Source organism: Mustelus asterias, chromosome 11 (genome assembly GCF_964213995.1).
Source record: "Mustelus asterias chromosome 11, sMusAst1.hap1.1, whole genome shotgun sequence".
NCBI classification, from domain to species: Eukaryota; Metazoa; Chordata; class Chondrichthyes; order Carcharhiniformes; family Triakidae; genus Mustelus; species Mustelus asterias.
This window is the reverse complement of record NC_135811.1, coordinates 76,371,670-76,385,855: the sequence shown is the minus strand read 5'-3', so window position 1 is coordinate 76,385,855 and position 14,186 is coordinate 76,371,670. Positions and strand designations below refer to the sequence as shown.

At 45.0% G+C, this 14,186-nt stretch overlaps 1 protein-coding gene across 1 annotated transcript in view; it reads right to left on the bottom strand.

The window, feature by feature from the left end:
• Positions 1 to 13,013, bottom strand: part of LOC144500603 (formin-like protein 1) — a 274,250-nt gene extending 261,237 nt beyond the window's left edge. The window contains exon 1 of the mRNA XM_078223784.1: positions 12,469 to 13,013. Coding sequence (XP_078079910.1) covers positions 12,469 to 12,597 — 129 coding nt within the window. The 5' untranslated portion in view covers positions 12,598 to 13,013. The remainder of the gene's footprint in view (positions 1 to 12,468) is intronic.
• Between the last annotated feature and the right edge of the window lie 1,173 nt (positions 13,014 to 14,186).

Sequence of the window (14,186 nt, the reverse complement as noted above, 5' to 3'; positions counted from 1 at the left end):
CTCACAGTGAACAGAATCTGCATCAACTTTGTCATTCCTCTTTAGAATATCAAGTTCCACCCAGGTCACCGAAGGAAAGTTTGAGGGTCAGTTTACTCTCTGAGAGGATCGGAACCAACTTTCTCCAAACTTTGGTTATGTGGGCTAGCAAAGTACTTCACAGCAACAGGTGTAGCAATAAAATCACCACCTGGAACACACTGCTCACGGTAAACCTGGTAAAACAGCAAAACATTAGAGCAGGCGCCAAATTTCCTTTGAGTGACAACTTCCGTTTAAATGCCAAGCATTGCTCAGTGGCAAGCATTCTGACGGTACTGTCCCTTTAAGAAATGTATCTTAATCATGTTTCTCTGGTGGGGATCTGTTTAAATATGTCCAAGCGTCGCCGAGGTTTGATGAGAAGGATGTAGAAGCCTTTTTTATTTCACCTGAGGAAGTAGCTAAACAAATGAAATGGCCACAGATAATGTGGATATTGTTGATTCAAACAAAGTCAGTAGGTCGAGCTCGTGAGGTGTATGTGCCACTATCAGAGGAGGTATCTAGGGATTATGATGAGGTGAAAAAAGCCATCATAAATGCACATGAACTCGTGCCAGAAGCTAACAGGCAACAGTTTAAAAATTTAAGGAAAGAACCTGGTCAAACGTACATAGAATTTGAAAGGATCAAACAGTGTCATTTTGATAGGTGGATAAGGGCCTTGATAATAGACCAGACGTATGAAACTCTTAGAGAAACGGTTATTTTGGAGGAGTTTAGAAATTCGCTTCCTGAAGTAGTGAGAACTCATGTGGAAGAGCAGAGAGTTAAAACTGTGAGGTTAACAACAGAAATGGCAGATGATTCTGAATTAGTTCATCAATCAAAGTTTGGTTTCTAATATCAGTTTCAGCCTACAAGGGATAGGAACTGGGGAAAAGAGAAATCCTCAGGTGGTAAAGGTAAAGGAGATCTCGTAGGAGATAATAAAGACGGTGTACCTCAGGTTAAAAAGGAAACACATGAGGGTGGAAGAGAAATAAGAAACCTCAGATGTTTTCACTGTAATAAAGTTGGACAAAGCCACAGTGTTGCTGGTTTAAGAAAAACACTGGGAAAACAGACAAGAAAAAATAGGATAAGCCAGTGGAGTTTGTTAAAGTGGTAAACTGGCCCAGTTGAAGCTAAAGAGGTGCAAAAGGATGTCCAGCCTGGTCAGGGGATGATTGATAAGAAGGTGCAAGATCTCTTTTAAAAATTTACTTGTGTGGGTAAAGTTTACTCATGTGTAGCAGGAGGAGTAGGTAAAGAAGTTAAAAATTTAAGAGATGCAGGGGCATGTCAATCTTTGATGGTAAGAAATGAGGAGTTGTGTAGTTTGGAAGGAGTATTGCCAGAAAAGGTGGTAATATGTGGAATTCAGGGTGAGAGGAGTGGTGGTGTTCCATTATACAGGGTAAGGTTGGAGAGTCCAGTGAAAAGTAGTGAAGTGATAGTAGGTGGAATAGAGAAATTACCTCGTCCAGGAATTCAGTTTATCTCGGATGACGGTGTAGCTGGATCGCAGGTGGGAGTGATGTCTACTGTGGCTGTAAAGTCAGTGGAAAATCAAACAACTGAGTTGTTAAAAGACACGTATCCTGGGATTTTTCCTGATTGTGTAGTAATGAGGTCACAAAGCCACAGGTTAAGACAAGAGGAGAAATCAAAGAGTAAAGATCACTTAAAAACAAATTATCTGCCGATTCTCAGGTTGCTCTTTAGGGGGGGGGGGGCTTGCTTTGTGCAAATTTTGAGTGCAAAGTTTCCAGCTAGTTATAATGCAATGTCACGCCCACAGCGTGGGTTCATTTCCTGTACTGGCTGAGGTTATTCATGAAGGCCCCACTTTCTCAACCTTGCCCCTCGTCTGAGATGTGGTGACCCTCAGGTTAAATCACCACCACTCAGCTCTCCCCCTTAAAGGAAAGAGCAGCTTATGGTCATCTGGGAGTATGACGACTTTACCTTTATTATTGAGGCTATATTTCAAAAGTATTTCATTGGCTGTAGAGTGATTTAGGATATTCTACAATCATAAAGGCACGTCATAAATGAATATTCTTTCTTTAAGTAACTAGAAATTTTTAAATAGTTCTTATTTTCCAATACTTCCTTTGTTCTTTGGCTAAGAGCTATATATTTACAGCTCTTCAACAATCTATCCAAGCTATAGGAACATGAAAGCTCCGAGGCAGCATACCAAACAATCCTTTTCACTTCAGAGCCCCATGGAATCTATGCAGTGCAGAAGGAGGCCGTTCAGCCTATTGAGTCTGTACCGACTCTCCAAGTTAACCACTGTGTCACCACGCTGCTCACTCAATTCATTCCTAATTATTGAGGTGGATGTCTTCACTCGCTGTTGGTTCAGTGGTTTCCAAGCAAACCGAGTTTTAATATCCTCAGCCTCCCTGCCTATGGAGTGGTTCCTAGTGTGGCACCGGTTGGCATTGGATATACACCTTCACTCAAAGAGCAGAATTCACATTGAGCGAAGGGTAGGAAATTTACTCTGCTTATTGTGAAATATGGAAAGCAGGAATTCGGAAAGAATCATCAAGCTCATTCCAGACACAGACGTCCGGACAATCTACCTTGTTGTGGGTTTGACATTGCTAATTATTCTCCGCAGGGAAAGCGCTGCCTAATCCCCAAAGACAGTCAAACACAAAGTCTTCAACATCGCATCAATCTTTACTCTTTAATCATGACACTTTCCCTTTTTTTGATAGTAGACACAGCAGAACAAAATGATCACCTTCCATGAAGTATTCAATAATTTCTTTCCATCCTTACCTCCCTCATCTTCAATCTCATTTTGAGGCAGACACTAATGCATGAATCGACACAACATTAATTCCCTGCACTGGATATCTGCTCTTCATATCCCATTCCAGCCTGGCGTTTTCCTGTTGTCCACCTGCTCTGCCTGAGATGTTGTTCTGAGTTAAGCCACGTGGTTTGGGTAGAAAATGCTTGATCTGAGATTGCTTGGTGCCAGTCAGTGGGTGTCCAAACTGAAAAGTGATGCAGCTTGATACTGGGAGTACAATACTTAATCTACATAGGAGAGTTTTCAGCATCATGGAAAATAAGCCGCACAGAACTGTCCCCATGTTTTGTACCCACTGTATCAATATGACAAGGTCAACTGTCAATCTCTCAGTCATGCCTTTCTTCATCTTGGTTACATCTTGCTTTCTCTCTTCTATCGAATAACTGAAAGTTCCTAATGTTCGAGTACAAATTATTTCAGCAGCCATCAGCCTGACTTGCCCTAGTGTTCTCCAAAACAAGCATCACTCAGTAACTGCAAGACAGCCTTTCTAACCCTGATCTATCAATCGAAATAATAACTGGCGAATTAACTAATGTGTCAAAATTTTTTTTTAGTTATTCCTTTCTCAGCGTTACAAAGCCAGTGTGCAGAGTGAGCAGGACAAACCCTTAATCCATTTCCTTGCTTGCTCCAAAAAAACAATTCAAATTCAAATTGAATCCAATTCACGGTCCCCACAAGAGGGACATACGAGATCCAAGCTGACAGGAATAGGCATTGCACCTGATCTTGGGCTTGGTCTTAGCCAACAGGCTGACAAGCAATTTGTGTCAACATTTTGTATTTCCCATTGCTAATGATCGCACAATCACCTGTCAAACTTCCTTGTCTAAGCACAACGTAACCACAAATGTGGGTTTTCTAGAAGGGTGTGGTGCACTGTAGCACAGGCTAGATCTTTGCTGTACTAGACCCCAGGGAGACCATTTCTCTAGTTACAATATGCATTGGAATTTTAATATGATTTTAAACTATCTAGCTTTTCAGCATTTTTGCTACTTCAGTTATCCACTGGATCTAATTAGCTCCTCCCCCCGCCCCCCCACCCCCACTCCCCACATCATCTCAACCACAAGGGGATGATGAGCTAAACTGTATTCTTCTTTGTGGTTGGCTGAAGCATGACAGAGTCAAGAGAAGACCAATGGTCCATCAATCCCATCTCGTGTTGACTTCTGGCAACCTAAATGCGGCACAGTGGCACAGGGATGCACGGTGGCGCTGTGGTTAGCACTGCTGCCTCACAACTCCAGGGACCCGGGTTCAATTCCAGCCTTGGGTCACCATCTATGTGGAGTTTGCAGGTTCTCCCCGTGTCTGCGTAGGTTTTCTCCGAGTGCTCTGGTTTCCTCCCACAGCCAAAGATGTGCGGGTTAGGTTGATTGGCCATGCTAAATTGCTCCTTAGTGTCAGGGGGACCAACAAGAGTAAATATGTGGTGTTCGGGGGATAGGATTTAGGTGGGATTGTTGTCGGTGCAGGCTCGATGGGTCGAATGGTCTCCTTCTGCACTGTAGGGATTCTCTGATCAACGCACAACCCAACCTCACGGTCACACATATTCCAGGGAAAACAGAAACAAAAGACAAATTTAGGGAAGAGGCAACAGGGAGAAATTCCTTTCTGATCTCCGAAGGCAATCGAACCAGCTCTAGGAGATTCTCGGGACTAATATCATTCATCCCCATTCAGCCACATAGCTACTGCAACCCGAGATGCCTTTCAGTAACAGGAAACTTCCCCAGCTCCCTGTTGAAAGCCTGCAACTACTCCACACTCGCCACATGTACTAGAAAGATTGACAAAAATAACTAAGTCCTGGGGGACCTAACCTAAAAACTGAATGAAGAGGGCAGCAGGTGGGGACTGCGATTGAGTTTGACATTCAAATCCAGGCCCTCCACTTGGAAGTCACAGAGTGCTGATGCACTCCAATGCTAAAATAATGCTTCTTTCACTTGCTGTAGTAACATTCAGTTAAACTTGCACCTCTTTCACTGACAAGTAGCTGATTCTGGTGTTTCCCTGGTACGCTTGTCTCCTTTGGCCTGACAGTGGGGCGGCACAGTGACACAGTGGTTAGCACCACTGCCTCACAGCGCCAGGGACCTGGGTTCGATTCCCAGCTTGGGTCACTATCTGTGCAGAGTCTGCACATTCTCCCTGTGTCTGCGTGGGTTTCCTCTGGGTGCTCCGGTTTCCTCCCACAGTCAGAAAGACGCGCTGGCTAGGTGCACTGGCCATGCTAAATTCTCCCTCAGTGTACCCGAACAGGCGCTGGAGTGTGGCGATTCAGGAATTTTCACAGTAACTTCATTGCAGTGTTAATGTAAGCCTACTTGTGACAATAATAAATAAATTTAACATAAACTACATCCACAGGTTCTATTAATTGCATTAAAACTTTACTACTCACAACCTGCAGCTGCACGGCTCAGCTTGGTTTTTTTTTGATGTGTGGTTAGGAGTTTCATTGTCCTCAAAACCCTCTGCCAGGGACTTCAGCGTGCAGAGGTTGCAGGTATAACATACATTTTGGTGGCTGGGAGAAGCACATGATATTCCAAAACGAGTCTAAACAATGAGTATGCTCCCCTGCAGTCTCCCACCCATGCAGCAGAACCCCATGAACCCCTGGTGGCTGCAGGGTGCACAAATTATTGGTGTTTCCTGCAACGGAAGGTAAGTTGTGCAACCATGCACACTGTGCATTGTCACAGCCTCATGGTGTGTTCCTGAGAGGTGACTGCCTGCAACACATTAAACTCCACAGGGCCACTTCAGCACAAACTGACACGTTTATTAATAGTGCTGTGTAGTTCCAAGCTGCCGAACTCTGCAGTGCAAGCTACACTTCAATTACAGCTCAATGTCACACGTTCAAAATCTACCAGTCTCCTGTTATCTATCTGGTCTGATCTACACACCGAGCTTTTTAAAGAGATGAAACAATTAGAGAAACACAAGCCAAGGATGAAATATCTGTCTGCATATATTTTATATACCCCTGCAATAGAAGTTACTCAAGGGCGACAGATGATTTCTCAATAATATTTGATGACTTTAATTATTCTGCAAAGTAGCACGAAGGGCGCTTGGTACAATTAACTGGTAAAAGAAAGCAAATATCACATTTTAAATCTGGGGTGCCTTTTACAATTGAATTTCTGGGCTCAAGGTTAGTCATAGAACATAAAAATACGTGATCAACTAAAGGCCAAGTAACCTCTTAAACCTGTACCTTCCATATGCATTTACAGCGTAGGCATTCGGGATTATCTAACCCTGTTCATTTAATCTTTCAATGAAAGTTCTACATAAAGGGAGTCAGTTAGCTCAGTTGGCTAGACGGCTGGTTCCTGATGCAGAGTGCTGCCAACAGAGTGGGTTCAATTCCCGTATCGGCTGAGGTTATTCATGAATAACTGTTGCCTACTCAACCTTGCCATTCGCCAGAGCTGTGGTGATCCTCAGGTAAGCAATCAGCTCCCTCCCTCAAAGATGGGACTGTGCTGGCTGGTTACCAGTACATTGGTGTTTCCTACAACGGAAGGTAAGTTGTGCAACGACACGCACTGTCACAGCCTTACGGAGTGTCGACCATAGATGACTATGGTCATCTGGGACTATGGTGACTTTACCATTTTAAGGGAAACTCATAAACAGGATAACCCCAATCCCTAAATTAGTCAAAGAAGTCACTCTGGGATCAAGAAAAAAAGCAGATGATGCTGGAAATATACAGCAGGCCTACCACAGGGTCAAAAGGGGTTCGAATCCCAACCCAAATACTTGGTCTGTCTGGTCTCCTTCCATGGGAGCTGCTGTGTACTTCAAGCATTTTTTTTTTCCTGTTACCTCTCCTCATTTCTATTATTATTTCAATTCCCTTGTTTGGACCATTTTCTTGGAATCACTTCCAGTACCAATTAAAACAAAATATGTATTCATTCACAAGGTGCGGTTGCCACAGTCAATACCAGCATTTAATTCCCATTAAAAGTTGCCATTAAATGGAGTCCACACATTGTAGTATTTGTTTTTGATAGGCCATTTCAAAGGTCGGTTAAGAATCAACCATCGTGCTGTAGACCTGGAGTCATTTATAAAATCACACCAGGTAACGGAGAGCGGGTTTCCTTCTCTGAAGGTCATTAGTGAAGTAGTTTTTTTTTAAACTAACAGTTTGGTAATTCCCTTTTCACCAATTATTCTCTAAAAGAAACTGCATTTATATAGCACATTTCAGGACCTCATCTCAAAGGGCCTTGCAAGCAAGGAACTCCTTTCAAAGAGCTGTCACTGCTTTTTCTACCAGTATATCCGGTAGGCCATTTGTACACAGCAAGCTCCCACAAAGGAGATAGGTGACCAGCTAATCGATTTTGGTTGCATCTGGATATGATCCCCTCTCCGCTAATTGCCCTCTGCAAGGACTTTTCTCAGTTCAAGTTGAGGTTTCATCCTTTTGCCCAACCAAGCGTGAAATTGAAAGCTGTGACAATTAGTTGCTGCTTTTCATAGAGGCTGTGCCAAGCCACAGTGAAGTGCTCAGTGGTTTGCAGCAGTGCCAACTTCAGACAGCCCATGTAGGAAGCTGACAGTCAGGGTACCAGCCTTACCTGGCAGCCGTGTTCCAGGAGGGTGATGGCTGTTGTGATTTGCCATTGTATTTCATAGAATCATAGAATCCCTACAGTACAGAAAGAGGCTATTCAGCCCATCGAGTCTGCACCGACCATAATCCCACCCAGGCCCTACTCCCATATCCCTACATTTTTTACCCACTAATCCCTCTAACCTATGCATCTCAGGATACTAAGGGGCAATTTTAGCATGGCCAATCAACCTAACCCATACATCTTTGGACTGTGGGAGGAAACCGGAGCACCCGGAGGAAACCCACGCAGACACAAGGAGAATGTGCAAACTCCACACAAACAGTTACCCGAGCCGGGAATCGAACCCAGGTCCCTGGAGCTGTGAAGCAGCAGTGCTAACCACTGTGCTACCGTGCCGCCCAAAGTAGCAGTTTCCAAATTATTTGTGATGAGGACCCCCTCGTAGATTCAGAGACACTTCAAGATGACCCCTGTAAAAGTACAGGCACCACAAGGTCCCTCCAGTAACTATTATTTGACTCCCAGCCAAAGAAGTAATTTTGAAGTCACTTCTGTGGTCAAATGGGCTTCCCTTCAAACATCTTAAAGGCACTCATTAAAGAGCCCAGGATAAAGGACACTTTATTGAATCTATAAAGGGCAGCAGGCAATGGCGTTCCATCAGGATACAAGATCTTTGCTCTCTGGAAATTGCAGATATAGGGAGATAAAACAAAAACAGAAAATACTTGATTAACTCAGCAGGTCTGGCAGCATCCTTGGAGAGAGAATCAGAGTAAACACTTCAAGTCCGATGTGACTCCTCTATGTCTGTAAGTGATGTCACTCAGCTAACAATCCAAGCTAATGCTCTGGGGACATGGGTTCAAATCCCACCCCGGCAGCTGGTGGAATCTGAATTCAGGTCATAAAATCTGGAATTTCCTTTTTATTCTTTATGAGGATGTGGGCGTCTATGCTTGGTCAATGTTTGTTGCCCATCCCTAACTGCCCTTGAAATGACTGGGTGGTTTACTAGGTCATTTCAGAGAGCAACCACATTGCTGTGTATCTGAAGTCACCTGTAGGACCAGGTAAGGACACTCGACAATGGTTTTCATGGTCACCGTCAGACCTTCCAATTCCAGATTTTTATTGAATTCAAATTTCGCCATCTGTCATGGTGGGATTCGAACCCTGGTCCCCAGAGCATTACCCTGGGTCTCTGGATTACTAGTCCACCAATAATACCACTACACCAGCACTTCCCCTATATTATAAAGCTAGTCTCAATAATAGTGATCATGAAATTATCATTGATTGTTGTAAAAAGCCCTGTGATTCCTAATGCCCCTGGAGCAGGAAAGCTACCACCCTTACTCGTCTGGCCAACATATGAGCCCCAGACCCACAGCAATGTGGTTTATTCAGAAATGGACCAACAAGTCACTCAGTTCAAGGGCAATTAAGTTAAGTTTATTTATTAGTCACAAGTAGGCTTACATTAACACTGCAATGAAGTTACTGTGAAAATCCCCTTGTCGCCACACTCCGGCACCTGATGGGGTACACTGAGGGAGATTTAACATGGCCAATTCACCTAACCAGCACGTCTTTCAGACTGTGGGAGGAAACCGGAGCATCCAGAGGAAACCCATGCAGACACGGGGAGAACGTGCAGACTCTCCCCAAGAGACCCAAGTCGGGAATCGAACCCGGGTTCCTGGCGCTGTGAGGAAGCAGTGCTAACCACTGTGCCACCATGTCATGAACGTTGGCCTTGCCAGTGATGCCCACACCTCATGAAATAATTTTTTAAAACACCAGTAAAAGGGGGAAATGCACTGCAGTGGTTGACGTTGCCGTCATTGCTACAATTACAGAAATACCTCAGGTTCGGCAACATGCAGAGGAGGAAGTTGCTGTTTTCAGGCAATGCAGAAGCTCCCTAAGATGGTGACACTGCCCGGTTTAATAGTAGAAATATAGTTTCATGTGCACTAGGACACTATTTGACTGCATTAGTGTACTTTAACATGCACTGATGGCATGCAGGCTGGATTCCCACTACCAGCCACAAGATTAGAGAGATGGAGCAGTTACAGAGTGAGCATTACAGCAAAGGCAGTAATGTATGAATTAACCCAAGACTAGCAGCTGATCTAAGACCAGAACAGATTAACATGTAAAAGGAGCGCCAGTCAGCATTCTGAGTTAGGGAACTGCAGATAGTGCAAGGAACAGGCTACACAAAGGGTTACAATAGAAACAAACTAATACTTTCTAGCCCACTTTGGTCGCTATGTTTCTATTGGGATAGGAGAGTTACAATTGCTGAAAGTCAAATGTTTTTACTACCTCCAGAGCCAGAGTGAAACATTAATTATCAGTCGCTTCCAACTTTTAGTCAAACATCATCACAGTACCAGTATGAAATTTAAAATCAATCACTCCCATTGTTGCAACTGAGCACCACTGTTCGAGTGTAGGACTCTCTCAGGAATTAGTACCTGCTGTGAGTGGGAACTTGCGTGCAAGTTGCTACTGTATTTGTCTAAGGAACATGTGAACAAGCTTTAAAAGTCATTGCCTGCGAAGCACTTTGGGGAGATGGCAGGCACTGGACAAATGCAAGGCCTCCTTCTTGGATGGTAGATGATGCTGAGTAAATATTACTTATTGAACCAGGGCTGCTGGCTGGAACTTAGATGAGGCAATGGGAAATGTATGTCTCAGTTAGCTGGCAGCTAATCCAGGATTCTGTGTATTGACAATAGGCATCAGGGTCAAAGTTGTCAAATGTGCCACAATTGCCATAACTGCATTTGTATTATGTAACAAAAAAAAGCTTGTGGTGCATTTGATCTTAGCACCGTATTCTGTCACATCAATAACCATTAGGGATGATTCCTTCCCTGAGAAGGTCATTGCTTTAAATATTAGACAAAGTATAATTACCTGCAGACATTCTCAGTGTGAACAGGTGACCACATAAATGCAAAAATGCCACTGTTTGTGGCAAAAGTGTCAATATCCAGCCTCCCAACAACCGCTGTCCAAACATGGGCACCTTAAAGCCTCTTAATAGCAAGAGATTAGCAAACTGTCTTCAATGCATTCGAGGAGAATTCACTTGGACTTTGCTGACAGGATAAATATAACAGTGTTTCAGCTGATGAGCATCTTAGAATCATCGAATCCCTACAGTGCAGAAGGAGGCTATTCGGCCCATCGAGCCTGCACTGACAACAATCCCATCCAGGCCCCATCCCTGTAACCCCACATATCCACCCTGCTAATCCCCCTGACACAAAGGGGCAATTTAGCATGGCCAATCAACCTAACCGGCACATCTTTGGACTGTGGGAGGAAACCCACACAGACATGGGGAGAATGCGCAGATTCCAAACAAGCAGTAACCCAAGGCTGGAATTGAACCCAGGTCCCTGGCGCTGTGAGGCAGCAGTGCTAACCGCTGTGTTACCAGTCTGAATTTGATAACTCAATAAACTTAGCACCAATAAAGTTTTATCGCTCTATAATTTGAATTGAATATTGTAAATAAGGCACACTGAACACTCTGTAACTTTAAAATTGGTCACTTAAATTAAACCATTTTGAATTAAAAGGGGTAGATTGTGTGTTAGCAAACAGTCACAAAGGCAATTCTTTTTCTTTCCGTCTTGGGCTATTTCAGCACAGTTGAATTTTAACTCATATCTTTACAGTGACCTCAGCTTTAAGACAGAGATCGGGCAATGCAGCCCTTTGTGGGTCTATCTACTGAGATGCATTTGCATCCCAATTACGATCACTGTAAATGGATTTTGTCAGACAGAGCATGGAACTCATTATCCTGGATTATCTCTACACGTGTCGTAGTGTGGGTCCTGGAGGTAAACGCATCACTCAATCTAGCTAAGCACTGTCCAAGAAATGTTCATCAGAAGAGTGATTGCAGAGAGGGTTTCTATCTTTTGATCTTTCCCAACCTTATAGCGACCGACAACTCTTCAGATTGTGTCTGTCTGCCCGTAAAACACTATCGGAGTATTTAAGTGGGCCGGGTAGCTGAGCTCAGTACAGCACATGTTAAACAGCAGCAGATCTGGATTCCACATGCAGCACTCGGTACATTAATTCAGATTGCTGATTTCTATTTACAAAAAGCAGGAGCGGTTTTAAGACCCTGGCACATTGTTTACATTGTCAGGTCTCTTGTGGATACTGTAAATGAGCAATTAGCACTTGCAAAGGACTCCGGTGGAAGCACCGACTGTGTAAATACTAAACAGTGTCCCTTCAGCCCACTGGATTTCAATCTAAACTTTTGGGGCGTGGCTGTCGGGGGGCATTTTCCGGGTTATAAAATTGCTTCTGACATGGTTGGGATTTGAACAGAGGGTCAACAGGTGCAGACATGGGCTTTGGGTCGGTGCAAACACGTACCAATCATTTCTTGGCAGGACAAAGTCCAAGGCTATAGGTCACTTTGCACTTGAGTCGACATTGGGAGAGGTCTTAAGATCAAACAGGGACACTGGTATTTATCACACAACAAGTTCAAATCTTATGCACCTCTCCTTTTACAGTACATGTAGAGTATGGTTTGTATTTTCCCTTGGTCTCAGTGCTTGTACGCGCCCCCGCCCCCAACACACTCAGGTGTATATTCTGAAGGGTTGCCAACTGGAGTTGTATACATTCCTGGAGATTTCCTACAACGACCCGTCATTCTCCAACCACCCTACCCTGCCAACCAGCTACTCCCCCCTCCCACACACACACAGTGCCCATTTCCAATATCCACTGAACAAAGAAACACAATGTCCAAAGAAAATGAAGGAAGACCAGTTTAACCCCCTTCCCTCCCATGACATTTCTCCCAGGTTTGGGGGAGGTGTGTGGGGAGAGGGGGGAAGGAGGTTAATCTTTGAATCCTGGAAACTCCAGGGCAATCCTAGTAGGTTGGCAACTCTAGTATGTGTGTGTGTTACTCACCAGCACATGTGAGAATCTCTCCTCCAGTTCCCCCTCGTTAACCGGCATGGGCTGCTTGGGGACAGTCGCCTGCTGGCTTCTGACTTCTTTCACTGGGGACACTTCCATCCCCCCGGCTGCATTCCCCATCCTGGAGCCGGCAAAGTGTTTCAACACGTTGAACTTCACACTATCCAGGGTTGATCAGGTGACAGTCCGTGTTTTTTGGTTAAAAAAAGAATAAAGGGAGAGAGAGGGGAGAGAGAAAGAGAGAGGGGATGGGGAATGAGGGGGAGAGATAATCACACCGAAACAAAGGACAGCAGCAACAAGACTCACTGTACAGACCAAGAGGAAAATCCTTCAAGGGAAAAGCCAGTCTCCACTTGCTCCCCTGCCAGTCCAACCCAGTGTATTCCGAATTACTTCCCAGCCAGTAAAATCCATTGCTGAACCTTCACATCTGGATGAGGAGTCCCGAGCAGCAGCAGCATCAGTTGGCAGCTCCGGAGTTGTCCTCCTTGTATCCACAGAAGGAGAAATGGCAGTGTGTGGTGGCTCTGTTACAGACACACACAGACAGAGAGAGAGAGAGAGGAAGTCAGGCTTGCACCGAAGCAGTAGCAGTTACAAATAGCAGCGAGGGACAGATTGAGGTTTCCTGTTCGGCACTGTCCCTGCTTCCCTCTGTGTGTATGTGTGTGTGTGTGCTCCCCTGCTGTTGCATTGAGCTTGTCTCTGGATTGCAGACACTCTGCGGATCCCTGTGTGTGTGTGTGTGTGTTGGGGGGAGATTTATTACCTATTTATTTATTGCCCCCCTCCCCAAGGCATGATGCAAAGACCCTCTCTTTATTCTGTAGCATTTACCTCCCCCCCCCAAAAAAAATAATCAGGCTGATTGGCTGCATTTAGTGATTTTAAACATCCTTTGCTGACTCTGTAGGTTAGGGGTATTTGCAGTGTTCTCTCTCTCTACTGCCTCCCTCCCTCCCAGGTTGCAGCCTCCTGGTTGCCTCTATATTGCAAAGCTGGGCTCCGGAGTTGCAACCTGTCTTCCTCCCTCTCCCGGCGGCCTGGGCTCCGGGCTGTACACGGGGAGGCTCTCGCTGCGGCTCTACCCATTGCCCAGGGAGATGCCAGGCACCTGCCAGCCTCAGCAACATTGGCAGCGGGAGTCAGGAGCACACGCATGGTCCTAGTGCCCCGCAGCAAAGACGCCAGCACCTGCTTGTCAGTCACAGCGCTGGAGGTGTATTAAGTGAGGCACCAAGAGGGGGGCAAAAAAGCTGACTCATCTTCCGTGCCCCCGCCCTCTCGCCTTTGAGACTGCGAGTCCCAGGAGCTGATGGCACAGCACATAGTCCAGTTGAACATTTGAGTGATTGCACATTACCACTTTGCTGTGAGGGCTTGATTTGTGCAAACTCAGTGTTTGTGACGTGAAAACAGGGTTGTTCTTCAAACTCCTTGGACAGCACCTTCCACCTAAAAGGACAAGGAACAGACGCATGGGAACACCACCACCTGCAAGCATCCCTCCAAGCCACTCACCATCAAGATTTGGAACTATATCAACCGTTCCTTCATTATCGCTGAGTCAAACACCTGGAACTCACTCTCTAACAGCACTGTGGGTGTACCTGCACCACATAGTCTGCAATGGATCAAGAACAGTAAGAAGTCTCACAACACCAGGTTAAAGTCCAACAGGTTTATTTGGTAGCAAAAACTCTTAC